General features: G+C 38.0%; 1 protein-coding gene across 10 annotated transcripts in view; it reads right to left on the reverse strand.

Moving 5' to 3' along the window:
- ARHGAP12 (Rho GTPase activating protein 12) overlaps positions 1 to 22479 on the reverse strand; it is a 110011-nt gene that overhangs the window by 14795 nt on the left and 72737 nt on the right. For 3 of the 10 annotated variants that reach the window (XM_060291995.2, XM_030832358.3, XM_030832355.3), the window contains 4 exons: positions 20686 to 20811; positions 17111 to 17185; positions 9613 to 9674; positions 5488 to 5569 (listed from right to left, as the gene is read on the reverse strand). In XM_060291995.2, the coding sequence (XP_060147978.1) occupies positions 5488 to 5569; positions 9613 to 9674; positions 17111 to 17185; positions 20686 to 20811 (345 nt within the window). The remainder of the gene's footprint in view (positions 1 to 5487; positions 5570 to 9612; positions 9675 to 17110; positions 17186 to 20685; positions 20812 to 22479) is intronic. The other 7 variants (XM_060291998.2, XM_060291988.2, XM_060291974.2 and 4 more) reach the window with 3 other exon arrangements.

Here is a 22479-nt window from a genome sequence, read left to right on the forward strand (position 1 = left end):
GTAAAATCTTTTTTCACCCATTAGTGCAAAAACAACAAAAAAAGTTCGATGAAAAACTGCATTGGTGAGGCTACAGAGTAACAGGCCCTCATTTGCAAGTAGGATATGGATCAGAACTCCTAGAGAAGAAAAGCTGCTCATACGGTATTTACAAATTTATAAAGACATGTATCCTTTGGCTCAACAATTCTATATTTTGGAATTTATTCTAAATATCTATGACTAGGTGAAATGATGTGTTCAAAAGGCGATATTCTTACATACGTATAAATAATATCTGGCAGAAAAACAAGTTCTTTTCCACCTAATAAATATTCTCTAAACCTGATTTCGTGCTTTCAAGGGTTATTTTCTTATCAACTATTTACGTTGTCAACAACTAACAATAACTTGTAAAAACAACATCCTAAGCCCCATGTTCTTCTATTCAGCCTTTGTTAGAAATAAAAGCTAGAGCCAGGTGCTCTAAAGCCTCAGCAATTTAATGAGGAACCATGAACAGAAGAGGAAAACAGTTGACATAGGTGGTTTGAGAAGAAGCAGCACTTAACTATTATATTTTGTTAACCAGACAAGGAAAAGATTAGAAAATATCAGAAAATTTATGTTAAATATAGACCTATTCTGTATCTTGCCATCATAACTTAAATTTCTGTTTAGTCTGTTAACTGAGAATAGAAAATAGAATTCCTATGTTAGTGTAGGGTTTGGGGGTTTTAAAATCTTTAAGGGCTAATGAATTGTAATCTTTAAGGTCATAAAGATTTGTTACAGGAAATTTCATTTGCTAAAATATTTTCAAATTATGTTTGTCATTGGAAATGGATCTTACCCCCCAATCCTGTGATAACTTACCGCTATTCATAACATTAATGACTACTTCGTAGTTTCACATTTAAAAAACGGTTTGACTTCATCTGTTCCCGTTTACTTCATCTTTTCAGTGTGGACTTAAATAATATACTTGTTATAACTAAACAAAACTTAGGATGTTATATTGAATTTATTAGTGGAATCAAAACAAAATTTAGGGTATTTCATGGAATTTTATTAGTGGCATCATAATAAAATTCACAACAAAAATTTCAACAATTCTACAAAGCCTTTGCCTTCCTTAGTACCTTTTGTCATTCAAAAGACATGTAATTAATCATAAAGCTATGATGGGCACAGATAACTTTCTGAGCAAATTTGATATATCTCAAAAGTCACAAAACTTAAATGGACACATTTAACAAAATGATAGAAATCAACTTAATTTAACTTGTCATCATGACATGTTCTGTAGATAGTTAACTACAAGGTAAGATATAAGTAGCCAACCAAATAAGTTATAGCAACCAAATACAAATGTCAATACAATCACGTAACATGGAATGCTACAGAAATGCTCCAGTGTGGCTGGCGAAATTTTGGGTTTGTTCCCCAGTATTTCTCAAAATCTAGTCCTGCTTTTCTCTACTGTAATCATCGCTCCAATACATTCATGGCAAAGAAAACAGAACGACCGTGGCAAAGGACATGCAACAAGAAAACATACAGTGACAGCGGACACGGGAGCAGATTTTACACATGCGACAGCAGGCCGGCGGCTGACAGAGTTTGTCCAAGAAGAAAGCAGCGAGAGCAGGAGCTCAGAGACTGAGCCCTGCCGGCAGAATGACTTGATGGGAAAAGGGAAGAAAATGACGATGTCATTACAGTGCACAATGGCAAAATGACGTACAAGAGAAAACCATAACGGAACCAGAGAGGACAAAAACAGGACTCCGTAAGCAGGTAACACAGGCCAAGCTGCATCTCCAAAATATTTTTCAAAGGCCCTAGAATTTATCTCAGAGTATTTTCTGACTTCTGAATTTATTCTATAAATTCATGTTTTATTTTTAAGATGAATGCTTTATACAACTTACTTTAAGCTAACTTGTTCTCCCGTATACTCACAATGGAAGCCTTGGGGGAATGGAGAGGAGTCCCTGAGCCCCTCCTATGGCCTGCGGGCCTTGTCCTCTGGTCCCTGTCCGCGTCCTCTCTCGGGAGAGGCCCTGCCACCCAGCTTGCCCTCCCCGTCCTCTAGGACAGTGGAGCTCAACCAGAGGCGATTCTGCCACTTGGGAACATCTGGCAATGTCTGGAGACGCTTTCAGTTGGAGGTGGGGTGCTGCTGTTACCTGCTGAACCCCCCAATGCATAAGACAGTCCCCACAACAAAGTATTATCTGGTCCAAAGAAGCCACTGTTTTTAGAAATTTGAAAGCATCGTATAAATGAATTTGAACAACTACCAATATCTGTGGGGTGACTTTTGAAATACTCAAGGAATATGAGTATTTAAATCTGCAGTGAACACAGTGTATGTCGTGTCGTCTTGTGACTGTGCACGGGCTGGTCCCCCTGTTACAGTGTAAGCTCTGAAGACAGGGGTCACGTTACTCACTTCTGAACCCCCAAGCCTAACACCAGGCCCAGAACAGAGCAGGCTTTTATGTCTGCTGAACAAATGAGGTGAAGGAAGTAAGAAAAGAGAAAGTATAATTTAAGTTACTGATACAACAACCCGGGAGATAACTAATATTTTCCGGAAAACAAGTGACGTCTACCTATCCCGAGGAGAAGGAAAGGCTCGGTGGCTTCTGGATGATACAGCACTGGTGTAAAATCATCTTACAGCGGAGCTGCGTGTGGCATATGCGCATTTCATTTACTCAGTTTTTACTACGCATGAAACCAAAAATAAACACGAAGCATGAATGGTTTTCTAAAAACAGAGCTTCCAATAGTATGGCTGGTTTTACTCAGCATCCCGTCGATGAGTACATGCTGGAGTAAACTGGAAGATCTGAACTGGCTGTTTCTTCCAGGGGATCTCGGTATAGGTTTTTGCACCAAGTGTGACACTAATCTGTAAAGAACCATACTTCTCCAGCATGGCCCCGGAACAAACCATCTGAACCCAACTGAAGGAAAAGCAATCTCTTCTAACATCAAAGGAAAAAACTGGCTCTGCGAGAGACTGACTTCTCACAGCATCTTCCCGAGAGACACTCAAGGGAAATTTTCACTACAGGTGATTTTTGTCCTTTGGGCTTATGTGTTAGCCTCAGGTTAGGTGTGATTTCACTGTATAAACAGGGTAACATTTTACCTACGGAAGATCTAGCTGGTGACCGAGCAGGGAAATAAAGCTAGGATTCTTTCAAACCCTTTTTGAACAATCCTAATTACTGGGTTAATTAAGAAGCATCTTGCATATTTCATCAGTTTTAAATATTCATGAGTGTTGTATATGCCAAAATATATTACACACACTTACATGCTTTTTATTTGAATAATCTTACTAGCTTTTACTTAGGCCACTTAAATTAGTTTTCGTTCCCTTAATATGTGTTACATATGGGAAGAAAAAGCAAGGCAGTCTGAGATTTTTTAATTAGCCATAAAATAAAAATTAAGAATTGACTGTACAGCCAAGCATTTTATCATATCTGTTTAGTTTTTAAGACTATAAAACACCGTGTGACTATGTTTTATTTAATTATACCAACCTGAAATGATTACCATAATGTACTGTATTATTAACAACATATTAATAAAATTTCATTTAAAGGCAAAAATTCAAAGAGTGAATCTCTAAAGTTAAAACTCCATTAAGAATTCTTCAATTTCAAAATTGGCTAGCTCAGTGAATTTTAAGCTACGCTTCTGCTATTACCACATGGTAATGCTATAACACAACTTCAGCTGATAAACAGAAATACCCCACACCCTCTGTCGGCGTTAGTTTTAATCATGAGTTCTGAATTATGTAAGGTCCCCAAGAGACCTTCATAAAATGCAACCAGACTGTACTAATGGTTCTGTGCCAGGGTATTCACTTAACATCTTCAATTTTTTTTTTAATTTCATTTTCTTTAAATCACATGCATATCTGCCTACCTCAACGATGCCTCACTTACCACAATGATCTATGTACTTGCTTTATCTGTATATACCACAACCTTCAATCTTTAGGGGTCAGTAATTATCAAATAAATGACCATTATCCAGCTTTCTTCAGGAACTTTTTTGTTATTTTAATCTCTAATTGCTTCTCCATTCCTTTTCTTTCATTCACTTCACTCAGTGTCAAATAAAAGTTGAGCCACAAGTAGGAAGAAGAAATAACTGTATCTTCTTCTAGAAATGCATTAATATGAACAAAAAAGTATCATATGCTTCACCTCAGGGGAAAAAGGAGAAATAATTATCAATTTACTTTAAGACAAGTCAAATAAAAATTTCAGTCTTTTAATCTGGAAAGCATATCACAGGTCAGTTCCACTGCACTGGCTGACCAGAGAGCAAATCAAAGCATCAGTGAAGCAAAAGAGAAGAAACATTCCAGAAAGTTCACATTCATGCTCAATCCAGCAGATCTGGGGGGTTGCCATAGCAGAGTATTTGAGGACTAATACGCTCTGTGGCACTCCTGGCTCAGAACAATGTTACATGGCTGCACTGTAAACGCAGAGGACTAAAATTTGCTTGAATTTTACACATGGATTTCTCTTTTATCAAACGTAAAGTCCATAGGTCCTGTTAATTTTAAATCAACTCCGTAAGTGTAAGAAACACTGGTTAAGGCAGGATATAAAGCAGACTAAAAACATTAGATTAATTTCATTTTAAAACCTTTTTGGAAATACCCAGAGCATGGACTCTGGAGCCAAAATGGTACCCAGATTTGTCACTTAGTAGCTGTAAGACCTTGAGCGAGGCACTGAACTGTTTTATACTTCATTTTCTCATCTCCAACAGGGGGAGAGGGAATGATAAACAGTACTCTCCCAGAGTTAAGAGGATAATATATATACCATCCTCTACACTTAGAACAGTACCTAATATATTTTCAGCATTCAAAAAATGTTAGCTATTATGATAGGTCACAAATTATAATTTTTGGTATTTGTGTTACAAATAACCAAGGAGTAGCGATAGTAAACACTCAAATATACAAAAAGCTTCAAAGTCCCACAGGTAATGGTGACATTTCTTTTTCTTCTCAAAGCTGGCTGATGTCATATATAGACACGGAAACCTGACTAGTATCCAAGGGTCAGATCACAATTCAAGGTGGGGCTTGTCACATGACTGCTTATTTTCTGACTAAATATCTGAAAGAGCCAAGTCACAGACACAGGAAAGCTTTGGCATCCTGAAAACAGACCAAGAAATATATGTTCTCTAATGCCCAAGTAGTAAGGTCACCTTTCAGTTCAATGCATAAAATATAATTGGTTGGTTTTAACCATATGAGTCAGACTTTTCTAAGTAGCCCTTTTCTTTCTCTTGTGAGTCAAAATGCATCTTTAACTAAGAAAACCTCATTTACTGTTATTTGCAAGCTAGCGGTAGCTGGGAGGACTCTGGAATACTTTGTGAAGTTCAGGTGCAACACCTTCCACGTAATTTAAATGTAGAAAGCCTCCAAAGAAAAGAAATACTTGCCCAACTTGTGCTACTTCCTTGAGTTTTGGTAAACAGTAAAGATGAACCCTGCAACACGGCCCAAGAAGACAACCAGTTCTTTCTGTAATGATAAAGACGGCCAATTAAAGCTCCGTATCCAGTTTTCCCCCCCAAATTTAAAAACTTAAAACCTACTTAGCTGTTATCAATGTTGTCCACAATGTACAGTCATACTGACATTCCAACTGTTTTTACTGGGGATATAATTCTAATGGAAATTACAATCATTTTATGGTCCCAAACTAATGAGGTCAACGAGAGATGTAAGTTATCAAAATAACCACACACCTAACTATGTGCACATGGGGGTAATCCAGCACATCTGTGATCAAGGACACTAATTTAGAGTCACATGAACTGCACACTGCATTTGGCAAGAATTCTTATTCACAATTAAAAATTCGACAAACATGCTCATCTTACGTAATTCTCTGTAGATACAGATTGTTTTATATCTCTTAGTTATCTTCCTTCCCTTAATAAGGCTATACCAGGTAAGCGGTAGATCGTATAAATTACATGCTGGTTGATAACTAAGGTTACTACTACTAAAATGAGGCTTTCAAAAAATCTTTCCTAAATTACAGAATCAACACACAAACTATATCAAAACTCTGAACGTAGAAATGTATACAGAAAAAGGCCCCCTTTCTTCTCCTTCAACCGCCTCTCCAGAGGTAACCAGTGTTTACGTTATAAGGCAATTTAATTGCTGGCAGGCTAAAACGAACGTCAAATGTATCTTCCACAGGAATTTATTAAGGCTCGCCTTACAGCCAAACATATGGCCAGTTTCGTGAAAACTTTATAGGCACTCAAAAGAAGGTTTATTCTCCATATTCAGAATGTAGAATTTAATATCTACCAATTTGACCTACTTGATTATTTTACGACTTTTTATGTCCACTTGAACTTGAAAAGTGAAATAAAGTTTACTCCTACTGAATCTCTATTTTTCCTTTTATTTCCTGTTGTTTTGCTTATGGTCATTAACATCACTTACTCAGTGAATGGCTATTTCTAATGATGAGATCTTCACTGTGGATTGATCCACAGTGCTTTATCATTTTAAAGATGCTTAGTGCCTTCCCTCTGAGTTGAACCTGTCTGCTATTAAGATCCCTATTCCTGCTTTACTTTTTTATGCCTTTGATATGTGTTATTTGTTTTAACTTTTCTGAATCGTTTTTCAGATGTCTCTTTTGTATGTAATATTGAACTGGGTTTTGCTTTGTGTTCCAGTCTGAGCACCTTTTTCTTTCAACGGATGAATATAGTGCATTTACATTTATTTATACTGATACGACACATATGTTTGGTACCTGTTCTGTCATCATTTTATTATATTTTCATTTTATTTTATTATTTTGTTTTGTGTGGACCTCAAGATATTTTGGAAGGATTTATTTTCATTGGTAAATTTATTTTATATTCCATCTTATATTTCTTTAGATAATATCTAACTTCTCTATGCTGAAAAATGCTAAACTATATTCCCACTTTAAAATATATATATATGTATTTCCACTTTAAATAAACTTTTTGAGTTTAATTTTCAAAATAAAAAAAAATGTAGAATGTGTATCTCAGAACAAATATTGAATATCTGGATACTGAATGAATGACAGTATCCAAATATTGAGTTGCAGGTAGAATTAGTCACACCTTTTTCATGGAACCAATTTTTTCCTGAACAAACAACTGACGGATACACTGATTATTTAGACTTGACTACTTGGCAGGTAGACATTATCTCAAAAATAAATGAAGTGAGCCTTTCATTTCAAGGAAAATAAATGATAGTATATGTTCACAATAACAAAGCTTTCAAACAGAAAGCAGAATTCTGGAAAACTTGGCACATCTGCCACTGTGAGGCTGACAATATTCTAAAACTTAGTGACTTTGATGATGATATTAATGATTTATGATTCTTTGATATTGTAAAATAAAATGTGCCAACATTTGAAAAATCGGCAAACTTAGTAAACCAGTATTTTCCAAATTACCTACAAGATGCTACAAAATTATGCATAGGTAAAGATTGATTCACAATGCAACACAGGCCCATGGATTTTAATGTAATTGTACTAAAAGTTCAAGGAGAGTTTTTCAGAATCTTCATTGCAACTAACATTTGGCGTTTTGGTGTAGCAGAAAAATACGCACAATTATCTGAGAAGGCTATTAAAATATTCCTCCCTTTTCCAACTTTATCTATGTAAAGGAGCATTTTCTTTATATACTTCAACCAAAATAATATGTTGCAACAGACCGACTGCAAGCAGAGATGAGAATCCAGGTGTCTTCCATTAAGCCAAATAGTAAAGATTTCTGAAAACATAAAACAATGCCACGCTTCTCATGGAAGTTTCCGGCATGAGAAAATACAGGGGGTTTTCTTCATAAAAGATGTTATTCATGTTAACATGTAACAGGTTATTAGTTTTAAAAGAGTTAATAGAGATTCTTAAAATTTCTCAGTTTTAATTTTTTACAGTAAATAATTCTAGATAAACTATATAGACAAAAGTTCTTTGCACTAACCAATAATTTTTAAGAGTTTAAAGAGGTCCTCAGAACAAAATGTTTGATAAACACTAAAATACAGGAAATTAAAATACCACTGTGCTCAGCTCTATATAAATAAATTTGAATATAATGAAATGGATGATATTCTTAGGAGAAGTATTCCAAAAAGCATTCCAAAGTAAGTAGAAAATCTAAAAAACTAATTATCACAGGAAAAATGACAGCAATGAAAACAGGGAAAGACCTACCTGCACTACATATGCCCAAAAGGGAGAAAAGAAAAAAAGATCCAATTCACATGACTTCTACCAAGGAACAGCTTCAGGAACAGGTAATTGCAGTATTTGTAAAGCTATTTCAAAGCACTTAAAAGAAAAACTTCCAAGTACCAAAATCTGACAAAGTTCAATTAAAGCAAATCTAAAAAACTCAACTACATGTAAATTTTAAACTCTTTCTTAAACAACAGACTGATCTCACTTTGGCTATAAAACCCTAGCATTTCAGCGGTTTTTTAAAACTGGGGAAAATGGAACTTACCTTACAAAGAGTTAATTTCCTTAATTTATTAACCAAAAAAAACCAACAACCCAACAGAAAAAGAGACAAAGGGTATAAACTGATAATTCGAGGACAACAACAAAAAAGAAATAAAAATGGCTTGTGGTACTCTACCCCACTAAAAAGGAACGCAAGTAAAAACACCATTTTCTCTCGAATCTCTATTAGCAAAGATCAAAGAGTTTGACAACGTACTGAATGGACAAAGGCATGGAGAAATCCAAGGCTCCTGAGGTTGGAACTGACTGAGGGCCTTAGGGCACAATTTGGAATTGTATGAAAATGTCCAACTGCATATGGCCTAGCAATTCCACTTTCATAAAATATGTTCTACAGGCATATCTACATACTTGCAAAATGAACCGTGCAAGACACTGAGGGTAATACTGTTTGTAATAGCAAAAAATGGAAACATCCTAAATGTCTACCAATAGACACACTTGCAAATAAATAACAGTTAAATAAACTATGATGCAGCCATACAACATACAACTATGCAGCAGTTAAAAACTATGTGTCAGCTGTACATGCAATGAAATGCACCATCTCCAAGATAAACTGTTAAAAGACTGTGTTAAAAAAATTAATCTATGCACATGTAAATGTATCTATTTTCTATCTCTGGAGGAAGACAGTACACCTCACTAGACATAACTGGTTACCTCTGGGGAGGGAAACTGATGGCTGGTCACTGACTTCTGACCACATGTTTTGTGTATGTTTGTATTTTGCCATGTGCATTTATTACTTATTGAAAAAAATTTTAATAAAGCTAATGCCTGCTCAGAATCCTCCGCCTTATCACCTCTGAATTTAATCTTACCTTTAGAAATAGGTCAAGACAAAGAAAAATTTTCCTCTACTTCCTGACAATCTTATATCCATCATATTAGAAAACACATTTGAAATTCTTTGAACCTGTTAATCACTTCTCCTAGAATATAATTATATTCAGTTTTTATTTATATCAATCAGATGAAATGTGAGAACATTAATGATCTGTGTACTTACCGAACCTTTTTCCCATTTTCAGTAATTTTTGTTACATTTAATAATCCATATTTCTCTTGACCCTATGATATGGAACAGAGGTATTACTGTTTATAGATCATTCATACAGACAGTGAAGTCCAAATTCTTACATAGGACTGAATCAAAATGATCTGGTACTCTAAATATTAGCTTAAAAGAAAAGATCAGTCAGTGTGTAATACGGTTAGTTCTGGACTACCTTAAGAATATAATTTCCTAATACTTCTGTAAAGTTTTTTTCAGTTATTTTTGTAATTAAACACTTGGTCTGGGCTTCCCTGGTGGCACAGTGGTTGGGAGTCCGCCTGCCGATGCAGGGGACACGGGTTCATGCCCCGGTCTGGGAAGATCCCACATGCCACGGAGTGGCTGGGCCCGTGAGCCATGGCCGCTGAGCCTGTGCGTCCAGAGCCTGTGCTCTGCAACGGGAGAGGCCGCAACAGTGAGAGGCCCGCGTACCGCAAAAAACAAAAACAAAAAAACACTTGGTCTTCTCAAGGAATAGCAGCCATAAGGTAAAATCAAATTAAATTTCCACATGAACGCTACAAATCAGCACTGGAAAAATGATTTATGACTTCCTGTTCAAACCAAGTGATACGATGCTATAAATACCACAAAAAAGGAACTGTTTACTTTGCTGTCATTTTAGAACAGCGTAGTCTGAAAATTATTTAAGATACTAACCTACTTTGTCAGAATGTGAAAATAAGTAGGTAGAACAAATGCAGTGACTGTATTTAATAAATTACTTAAAAGTAAGTGGCACTATGCATAGAACTGGCCTTAATGTGGCATAAAGAATTCAATATGTTGCTTCATTAAACATATTATCAGATGGCAAATTGAGCTCTGGACAAACTAGATCTATTAGTCAGCTGACGTAAAAAACAGCGACACAGCTTTATCATCAAACCCTAGGAAGGCAAAAGTCACTGTGCTCGAGTTAAATGTTATCTTAAAATTCTTCCAGGTGGAACTGAAGAAGCACTTTCTCATTGCTCTAGCCTTCTATAGTCAAATGAATTTAATCAAAATGCGTTTGTGCCCACAGCAATCATCCATTAGTGAGCACTGTCTGAAAATGACCAAGCAGTCAATTTTCCTTCAGTTAAAACACACACACACAATACACACACACAGAGGAAAAAATAGTCTCAATGCAGAATTTATTTCTAACTATTTACCTCAGCTATTTTCTCAATGTACTTTAATTAGAAAAAAAACTTTCTTGTATGAGAGATAAACATAGCATTATTTTCTCACTAATGTCTAAAAGATAATGTCTGAAAGTTTTGCCTGGTCTGATAATAACTCACATCTATAGACAAAGCTGACAAACTATTATGTTATTCACTTTTGTTATACTGGGAACTTGGGAAATATCCATATTACTATAATTTTTTCACAAAGCATAGGTTGGATCTCCTAGATATGCAAGTCTGATACATTTCATAAGAGCTCTCTGTTGCCTCTCAATAAAAATATCAATTACACAGTGATAAGTATGCACAGGATGTTAAGTAAGAACTTTCCCAATTTACCATCAGAAGCAGGGAGGGAAAGAAAAACTTTCAATGATCCAGGAACTAAGTAACATTAATCTGAGAGGATGGGCGCTGGTGATGTGAGCACAGGAACTCGAAGGGCGGAGGTGGGAATAGCCTATTAAAAAACACCAAAGCTGGAACTATGCAGGGTGAAAAAGCAGACACAGGAAGGAAATGCCAGCATCAAAACAGGAAGAAAAATGGAAGGGACAGCCCCAGTGACAGACGGCCAAAGCCTACGGGGGAAAGAGACGCTCTGGATCAGGGATTCTTACCTGAGTCATGGCTGGACCAACACCGCACATAATCGTGCGTGTACATGCACCACTCAAGGGAAAGGCCCAGAGCTCCCATGAAATTCTCACAGGGACCAAGGCCCAAGCACTAATGCTCTAAGCAGTAAGCACTCTAACGTGAACATAAAATAAGAACAAAATGTGCCACGTCCCAAACGTACCAACACAATGACCATTACCACGCGGTGTGCAAAGTCAGAGTGCTCTGAGGAAGGCATACCTAACTCCACCTGAGAGGGGAGCAGGGAGGAAGAGAAGCTTCCCGGAGACCCTGACCCAGGAGCGAGCAACAGGAGTCGGCCACACAGAAGCGACGGACAGGCGAAGGCACAGAAGCTGGAAGCGCATCATCTCTACGCGGCTTAGGTTCCCTCAGCGTACGGGGTGCAGCAGAGCAGCAGCAAGGGGGGGGGGGCAGCGGAACGAGCAAGGCGGGAGCAGGTGACGCAGCGCCACCGGAACGGTGTTCTGATAACTCCTATCAATGCAAGAGGTGCTGACGGCCTGGCCCACGGAGAGGCCTGAGAGGGTGAAGAGGGGCCACACGTGAGAGCGACTCGGAAGGCAGGACTGACAGGGACAGGCCGGGAGGTAAGAGGCAAGATCGGGGAGACTCCCAAGCTTGAGCAGCTGGGGGCCCTCAGCTGCAACGACAAGCTTTAGAGGAGCCGTCCCTGACCCCTGCGGTAGGAGCTCCTCTGCCCTCCAATGACTGACGACAGCCCCCAGGTTGTTTCCTTCGTCGCACATAATGCAAAGCACAATTACGTATTATTTATTCGCCACCTACTGTCAGGCTGTCCGTCGGGACCACATCTGCTGTGCTCACCATGTATGACAGCGCCCAGCACAGCGGCTAGCATGGTGCCGGGGCTCAACACATGTGTGTTGAAGTAATTAACCAACAAAGCAGCCGTGCTATCACACTACCAAGAAATGTAAGAGAAGGTCAGTGATGGAGAAAATAAAACTTTTAAGCACTGAAGTTCTGAATTTGACATCAAAGTGACAAGCAGGCAGATACAGGTTTGGCTACACAGGTGTAGATTTCAGGGGGGAATTTAGGCAGATTACCATTTCATACTGTTTGGTGTACTCTTCTCTACTTAATATGATTCAAAGTCAACCAATGTTTTTGTGTAGCTTACTAAAATAACTTCATAAAAATACCTTGTTAAGTCCTTTAAAAACTGCCCATACTCACACATGATATTTCTTAGTCCAAATATGTCGATACTCTAAGGGAAACTTCGTGTTGAAAATAAGCAGGAATGTTTTAATATGAACTGGCAAAATATGGTTAAATTTTAACCAAAAATATTGTAGTAAGATTGTCCTATCCTAATTAAGGCAAGAAAACAATAAAATGTCAGTCCTACTGAGTAATCTGGGAAAACTTCCACAGGTTCATAATCACTTTGCAGGCTCCAGAATTTCTAATCGATTTTATTCATTTAGTAAGATAAGCATTTCCCAATTTTGGCTAATAATTATTATATATCAAAATCAATACCTCCCATTAAAATCTTTATCTTCAATCATGTTATAATCATGTAATAAAAAGATTCTTTCTCTGCAGAGTAAGTAACCTTGCCCTGTGATACGCTGAAAAAGAACCAGTGTGACAGAACTTCCAGAGCAGGCAAATCCATGCAGACCTTCAAACTAGAGGCTGCCATGCAGAGGGGAGGAGAGGTGGGGAAAGGGGCAGTGACCGCTTAACGGTAGGGGGCTCCCTCTGAGGGGATGAAAGTGTCCTGAAACTGGGCAGGAGTGACAGCTACACACATTTTATACACTAAAGCCACTGAACTATATACTTTAAAGTGGTTAATGGCTAATTTTATGTTATGTGGATTTCACCTCGATTAAAAAAAATGTTTAAAGAACCAGTGTTATAAAAAATTGTTAAAATCATGTTTTTAAAAAAGGTTTTAGAATAGTAATATTCAATGAAAAAAAATTAGCCGATTTGTCCACTAAACCCTTTTGGTAACGAACGTGTTGAAATGCCCTTTTCTCCAAAGTGGGTAAAGCATTTTAATACCATAATTGGAAACACAAGGTCAAAAGTTCAAGTTTCCAAATTATATACTTAAAATTGTATTCAGTATTCAGTAAATGAGAACTTTAAAATGCATATCCTCATAGGCACACTGGGACAAACAGAGACGAGGTTCTTAGATCAGCCTACAAACTCCTGTTTAATCCACGTGTGGCAGTCGTATTTTAGAGAAATACCAATTTTAAAAAAACGTATACACTACCTATTTCAAAAAAGGACTTGAGGGCCTCCCCGGTGGAACAGTGGTTGAGAGTCCGCCTGCCGATGCAGGGGACATGGGTTCGTGCCCCGGTCCGGGAAGATCCCACATGCCGCGGAGCGGCTGGGCCCGTGAGCCATGGCCACTGCGCCTGCGCGTCTGGAGCCTGTGCTCCGCAACGGTAGAGGCCACGACAGTGAGAGGCCCGCGTACCGCAAAAAAAAAAAAAAAAAAAAAACAGGACTTGAAGTGACTATGAAAAATAACAATGCATTTGAAAACTGGAAATAAGACAAGAAAAAATGAACATGTTTAAAATTTAGATTAAGGGATGAAATTTTAATCTGGTTTGATTGGAGGAGACTGAATGAAAGCATCATATGCTACGTGAACAAAGCCTGTCCAACAAGACCATGTGTTCTACGACTCCACGCATGTGCAGTGTCCAGAAGAGGCAGACCTAGTGAGATAGAAAGCACATTGCTGGCTGCTTAGGGCTTGATGGGATGTGGAAGCAGAGGGGTGACAGCAACGAGTACTGCTTTTTGAAGTGATGAATGTTCTAAAATGACTGTCCTGATGGCTGCACTTATCTGAACATACTAGAAACCAATGAACTGTACACTTTAAACGGGTGAACGGTGTAGTATGTTAGTCATATTTCAATACGGTTTTAACAAAAAAAAAATTAAAAAAGAGAGATTCAATAGGCAATCTGCAGAGATTTAAAGATGCCATGAGGTAACTAACACTGATTACGATGTCAGTTTCTTTTTCTTACCACTAAGGCTTTACACCAACCAGATTTTAACTCACAAAGAACCAAAAAAAAGAAATCTGCTTGTATTAACTGGGTAAGAGTGGGAAAGACAGGCAAAAGACTCCATTCAAACAGGGCAAGAAGAGAAGAGGGAGCAGAGGCTGCAGGAGGAAAGAAGAGACTCTGGGGAGCAGAAGCCCGGGGGGGCCAGACTGGGGCTTGGGGGGAAGGACGCTGCACACTTACAGGGAAACAGAACAGCCTCAGCAGAATTAACAGAGCCGTTCCTGTTTTCCACCCAAAGGTAAATGAAGAACGAAACAGAACCCTGCTGAGGCACTTCCTTGCCGTGGCCACCAGAGGGGACCCTGAGTCTGGGGCAGTCAGGTGACTGGCAAACTCTTGTGAAAGGGGTAACTGCCTGGGGGAATAATTTGCAAACTGTCCTTTTAACTCCCATGCGAACACTTATAAACTCATGTTTCCAGGATTACCAAGAAATTCCCTTTTACCAAAATGTAAATAATTTATAAAAGGTCTTCTCAGAAGTTACATATTACCCATATTTAAAATAAGTTAAAAAGCGTTTCTGCCTCTTTTCTAGATGGATGGATAGATTAAGAATACTGCAGTAATAGCACCTTACATTCATACAGGAAATCCTGACAATACCACTAAAATCATGTTCACTTTGATCTTTATTTAATGTTCATGCACCCAGGACTGTGTTAAATAATGCAAAAGATAAAAAGTATTAGAAAGCAGCCCCTCTCTATCTCTCTGAGTCCCTTCAAAGTTTAAACCCTTAGCAGAGAGCTGAGGGGCACATGAGGTAACTTTCACACCATTAACACCATCAGTGACTTGAGAGCTCAAAGAAAAAGAAGAGATGCTATTATGCTGAGGTTAGTGTGGGCAGGCCCTAAGGGGTCATCCCACTGGTCAGCACGAGATTAACTGTAGGTGCAGAGAGGCTGAGGACCACGGTAGGCAGGGAAACCACCTGTGCAATATCAGCAGGACGGGTGGACAACACGTGATAGGAACCAAAAGACCTGATTGCTCAGGGGATGGAGAAAAGAGCCAGACAAGGAAAACAGCATCTGTGAGAAACCCGTGCCTCTAGAAAACCAGAAGTACCCTAATGAACAAGAGTCTGTTATAGTTTCTTAAAATTAAGGCAGTAACAATAAAAGTTTGTCTTCCGGAAAGCTTTAAAAGTTTCATTTCTTCCTTTTAGCAAAACCCCACAGAACAGCGGCTCTATGGCGCTGGGGTTACGCTGGCCCTGCTCTAAGGAGTCTTTTCCTTGTCTAGTGGGGAAGACATTAACTGAGGGTTGGAAGTTCCTATAAGAAATAGGAAATGAGAAGAGTTACTCGATTTTATGGAATCAAATAACATATAATTAAATGTTATTAAGAGTATCACAGGGAAACCTGACCAAATCTAGAGGATCTGAAGAAAATTCCGAGCCTGAACCAAGCTCTAAGGAATGACCAGAAGTTGACCAGGCAAAGACGTCGGGGAAGATGGGTTTCAGTGAGTGAAGGGGCTGGAGCTGAAGAGCAGGCTCCTTTGCAGAGAGGAGAGTAGCAGGGCTGCAGGAAAACACACAAGTGGGGGCAAGGAGGGGGTATGAGGACCCGGGACAGGCGCAGTGTTGCAGAGCTCGTCACGAAGTTGCATCCTCCTTCTAAAATGAAAGAAGAGCCGCTGGAGGGGAAGAGCAGGAGGGGCAAATCACAGGCTAGACTTGGGGACGGGGGTGCTGCAAACACCAAGATCAAGTAGGATTCCTCCAAAGTTACGACTGAAGAGAAGGGCTTCCCTGGTGGCACAGTGGCTAAGAATCCACCTGCCAATGCAGGGGACACGGGTTCGAGCCCTGGTCCGGGAAGATCCCACATGCCGCAGAGCAACTAAGCCCGTGAGCCACAACTACTGAGCCCACGTGCCACGACTACTGAAGCCCACGCACCTAGAGCCCGTGCTCCACAACAAGAGAAGCCACTGCAGTGAGAAGCCCGCGCACCGCAACCAAGAGTAGCCCCCGCTCACCACAACTAGAGAAAGCCCGCACGCAGCAACGAAGACCCAAGGCAGCAAATAAATGAATGAATGAATAACTGAAGAGAAGTCACTGTATCGCCAATATTACCTGGCCTAGGCTGGGCAATGCATTTGACAGCTTAGCGGGGGGGCGGGGGGTGGGGTGGGGGGGAAGGCATCTAAGGCTCGTTAAGGACGGAAATGATTCTTACCTTTGGACTGCTGGCCTGAGGAAGGAAGGGTGAAGTGTAATTTGACAGTATTCTCCAGGGATTTTTATATTTATGTTTAACAGCCAAACATAAATTCACTGCTTACAAATATGGTATATAAGTTGATCACGAAGATACCATATTTTACATAAAAGGGGGAATTTTTAAATCAATAAAATCTGATTTTTAATTTAAACCTATTATCTGATTATTTTTGAAAGACCAATGAACTTTAATAGAAGCCCAAGAGGTATTTTTAAACATTACACTTAGAGAAAATTAATTTACTGAAATTGATTGAAGTAATTGGACTATATTATCTATAAGCTGCTATCATACTAACTGTATCTTGGTTCTTTGGTGAAGAGGGAGAAGACTCATTTTCAGGATAGCAGGGTTTTGAGGCAGTTGGAGATTCCTACAAGAAATAAGTAATGAAAAATGTTACTCTATTTCATATAATTATATTTCTCCCTCTACTGACAGTGGGAAAGCTTAATAAGGGACGCTAAGAAAAATTTTTTCCTAGTTATTTCCCTTCTATATTCAGCTACGGAACTAATATGGTACAGATGTGAAAACTACAGATATCATAAACTTTATGAAATACGGCATATTTTATACCAATTACAGTAAATTTAAATACCGCATACGGAATTACTCAAAAGAAATGATGCATGTTGCCTTAAAATCATGATGTTGCATCAGCTTAAATTAACCATATTTAAAATAAGTAAAATCCAAACACTTACGGATAAAAATGTAACAGTCCCCATACTAACTTGCTCTTGGTATGAATCCTGGTTTAGGATTTAGGATTAGGCAAGGAATAGTCACAGGAACTACTTGGCAACTGCCAGAATGAGAACTTGTATTAAGAAATTAAATTGCTATTAATATTTAATATAATTTATAGCTAACTTTCCAATTATTAGAAATAAGCAAGATTGTTTAAAATGCAAAGAAGAAACCTCAGATTTACAGATTAATAACTCACCAGGAAAAAAAAATATTTTAATGTCTAAGCCTACAAGAATATATAATAGGAGCAAACCAATAATGTGCATTTTTAAAGCAATTCTGCTTTGTTAATATTAAAACATGGTATGTGATTTCTACCTCAGATATCTGTAAAACTATTCATGGAGGATAAGACTGAAAAAACATTTTTTGGTACCAAGAGCCACTGGTACCCAATGGTACCAATGGTATCTACCAAGCTCCATTTTTCTCTGTTCTCCTAGAAGCTCTGAATAATTTCAGGAAACGAGAATTAGGAAAATCATATGCCAATGTCTATTATTATTTTTCCTATAAAACCAAATAATTTACTTGACATTCATCTTCGCATCTGTATCATCTACTTTACTATACTTATGAAACCGGATAACGTACTGTTGATAAGCCTGGGAATTTGTATTAAATCACAATACAAAACACCATTAATAAAATCCATTCACTTAGAAAAAAGTCTTCAGGTTTATATCCTGTACAATTTGTAAATACAGAAACCAGGTAGCAGTGAAACTGTACAGGGAAAATCCTTGAAGGTAACGACCTTAAAATCCAAGACCTACACTATAAATGGAGAAAACATTAAAATCATTATCAAATATATCTTTATAAAAATTAATTACATGTAATGTCCAAATATCAGTTTAGCTTCATTTAAGTATATTTTCTAACAGCTTCAGATGTTTTACTTTTCAATTTCTTGACTTCTGAAAGCGTCTAATATTAAAACACTCTGAGAAAAAGAGGAAAGATTTGATGACCCATAAACTGTAAAATAAGTAATTGAATAAAATGAATGGTAATTACAACTTATTTTTCATGGCATTATCAGTCCTACAGAAATGAAAACCATAGCAAATGTAGTAATAATGTAAACACAACAATTATAATTATTATAATCAATTTTACATTTACCCATTTGTTTATGTATACTTATAAATGTATATGCACATATAAATACATCTTAATGTCTACAAGCAGCAGGTTTTGGTAAAAATCATACACAGGCAGAGACAAACAGATGTATCCATACACACACACACACACGCACACACCCCTAGCTCCACCAAGGTTGTCTGGCAACCGAATTAGGACCCATATCATCATAACAACATTCACTACATAGCATTAGGTTTCTCTGATTACCTTTCAAGTTATATGCATTTCACCCCTTATCATATATCAGTCAGCTAGTTTGTTCTGGTATAGTCCCTCTTTTATAATCTCAAATCTTAAAATCGTGTATACTGTGTAATGATAAATAGAAGAGTTTACTTGGTGAAGTAGCTATCTATGACTCCATTTATAAAGGTGCGGGGGGGGGACATGTCTACCAAAAATAAGTAGAGCTCTGGTCTCAAGAAAATCACGTTATCACATGCTGAAACAATTAGATGAAAAAGGATACATAATAAGAACTTCATGCAGGTTATTCTAATAATAGACTGAAAATGAATCTCAAGAAAGATTATAAGGGAGTAACAAATTTTAAGTCTACCTCACTAAAATAACCATCCCTTTTGTTCTAGTACGAAGAGGCAGTAGAGTTGGCTCAACAATGGCTTTCGCACTAGAGCTTTCATTACATACAGTAGGAGCTTTCTGTATACACTGAACTGTAATCTGGTTCTTGGAGTTAAATGAATTTTTCTATTAAAATCTCTAGGACTCTTACCTACACAGGTTAACCTCAATGCTAGTATACTGGGTTGGCCAAAAACTTCGTTCCGGTTTTCCCACAAGTGCTTATGAAAAACCCAAAGGAATTTTTTGGCCAACCCAATATTTTCAAGCATTCCTCAATAGACAGACTCCAAAATTTCATTCCTTTAATATGCCCCCTACATTCAACCACATCACATCCTTACAAACAGAAATCAGAAGTACTTGTCTGACTGACTGACTGACTGAGATAATTTAGAAAGGAATTTAGGACTGAAAGCATACAAACACAGAGAAATACGCCTCAGGAGAGTTCATCCTGTTTTCACTAACTACCTAAAAATGCAGGAAACATTAATTATGTCAAAGGAGCAGCCTGGTGGTAAAATAACAGAGTCCCCAGCGACCAATATTTTAGCTTTAGGGTGTTTCCACCACCCTCAGATTTTAACATTAGTATGTCTGCTGTTCTACAAATTCGTACTAATTTCCTATTCTATCCCCAAAATGAAGTCACAATGTAAAGATGTAACTCACAAGGAAATTCAAAACTTCATGGCTTTTCCAATCTCATGTTTGCATCAAAATCCATTCCCTGGGGCTTCCCTGGTGGCGCAGTGGTTGAGAGTCTGCCTGCCGATGCAGGGGATGCGGGTTCGTGCCCCGGTCCGGGAAGATCCCACATGCCGCGGAGCGGCTGGGCCCGTGAGCCATGGCCGCTGAGTCTGCGCGTCCGGAGCCTGTGCTCCGCAACGGGAGAGGCCACAGCAGTGAGAGGCCCGCGTACCGCAAAAAAAAAAAAAAAAAAAAAAAAAATCCATTCCCTATTTGAAACAGAGAACATGACTTCTCAGAAGCACTTGTGCAAATAGCACTTAGGGAAACAGGAGGAGCAGGGTTCCAATCTTCCCTGGGATGGGAAAGTTAGTTAAACGTCTTTACCGTTAAACCTCCTAGAGACCGAAGACAAACAATAACGGATATGTGACTTTAAAAAGAGATTATGAAAAAAAACCTGTCACCTACTAGGCCCAAATGTATCATGGAACACATCGTTATGCCACATGTAAGTCAGTCCGTTGTGCAAAACTCAAAAAACTTCAATACCAAACCCCACTCCAGGACAAACTGATATGACATACGATAAACCAGTCATCACCAAGGTATGAGGTTCAGCTGAGGAGAAAGTACAGCAGAAAGAACTTGGCAGAGTCCGCAGCAGATGTTCTCAGAAGGTCCTACCTTGTCATTGGCGTCCAGCACAATGGTGCTATGTCTCCACTTTGTCAGCACTATTGGTTCTTGCAGCCGCCTGTCCAGACTCCTACTTTTAATAATTTCTCTTTGCTGCTGAGATGAGGCATTATACTAAAGAAAACAAATTATACCTCATAAATAATAGAAACAAAAGTGGAATCTAAACATGCTGGCTCCGAGTGACACATGGTGTTAGGCAAAATCCACCACGTGACACTAACCTGAGTTTTCTCATCTTTGACCAGCACTGTGACACAATCAAGAAGATCACAGACTTGGGTACTGGAGAGACCAAGTTAATGTTATCTTTGGCAAAACACTTAATCTCCACAAGGCTAAGTTTCATCAACTATAAAACAGATATAATGGAAATAGGGTTCTAAGGATTAAGCAGTATAAAAAGTGCCAGATGTAGCCCTGATAGGTTCTCAATAAATATTAGTAGTTGTAATTTATAAAATGAGGTCACTGGACAAATTAATTTTTTAAGGTTCCTTCTACTTCGAAAATCCACATGAATTCAATTTGTGGTTTAGGTTTTTTTAAAGATGCTTTCATATACAACAGTATTCTCACATTTAAAGGAGTTTTTGTTTTTACTTTTACTTTCCACATATAGGCCAAACACACTATTATTTGTTTCTCTGAAGTGGTGAAACATAACCGAGTCAAAAGGCAGAGACGGTACTCCTTCCAAACACCAATCCTGAACATACCAGTTGTGTACAAAGGATAAGTAATAACTACCAACTGAAAATGAAATATAAAATTAAGAACACATTATCAATAAGGTATTAGGTCTTGTGACTATCTGAAATGTCAAGCAGACCACCAGGCATAAACATCTGAGAAATGCGAGGTTTAAGAGTTATGCTGTTTTATACAGGCAGTTTTAATAAATTATAAATAATAAATTATAATAAAGTGACAAAAGAAAATTCATCTACTTTTTAAGGGATACATCCTTCTCCTGAAACCAAAGGATACCTAATATCTACTTCTCTAAAAAGCCCAGTAAATCTTAAATTTTAATGACTCGTAATTTCAGTGAAATGTCTTATTATATGTTACACTACTAAATCTCAGTAATATATTATTTATATTGTTTTTAAAATTTAAAAACCTTCCAACATCTTTCTCCATAATATGCCATTTCTTCACTTTCCAAAATGAGTCCAGACAGGTCCCCCAAACTGTTTCCAAAGCCGTTACTTCGTTTTTTACATTAAAAACTTGCCAAAGCCGAGCAAGCACATGTGTGTATGTTTTTCATTCACTGCTGCTTAACAAACTGCCATCGTAAAATCTGTCACAGAAGTTAACACAGGGATCACTTCTAGAATGAACAAAGATGAAGCTTAAAGGCTTCCCCCCCAAAAATTCTGCGCCGTAAATCACTAAGTGAAGAGAGACCGAGTTATTAAGCAGAGCTCCTTCCAGACAATCATCATTAGCAATAATTAAAATGTGTAGATGCGTGGAAGCTTGTGTATGAACTTTAATGGATACCTACCCTAGCTGTTGAGCTTTATAACTACAGTTGTTTAGAAATCCTTTCCAAGGGGCAAGAAAAATAATGTAAAATTTAACTGGGTAATATTCACAATTTAAAAGGTGCTGGTAATTTTATTAGGCAACAGTATGTTGATAAAAGCAAATAAAGCACCAATAAAATGTCATATAAAATCTAGTGTAGACAGAAGACAAAAATAAAGTGTCACATAATCAGAGAAAAGAAAAATAAGATGACACCACAGCTAAAATACACACACACACACG

This window comes from Globicephala melas, chromosome 2, assembly GCF_963455315.2.
Source record: "Globicephala melas chromosome 2, mGloMel1.2, whole genome shotgun sequence".
NCBI lineage: Eukaryota > Metazoa > Chordata > Mammalia > Artiodactyla > Delphinidae > Globicephala > Globicephala melas.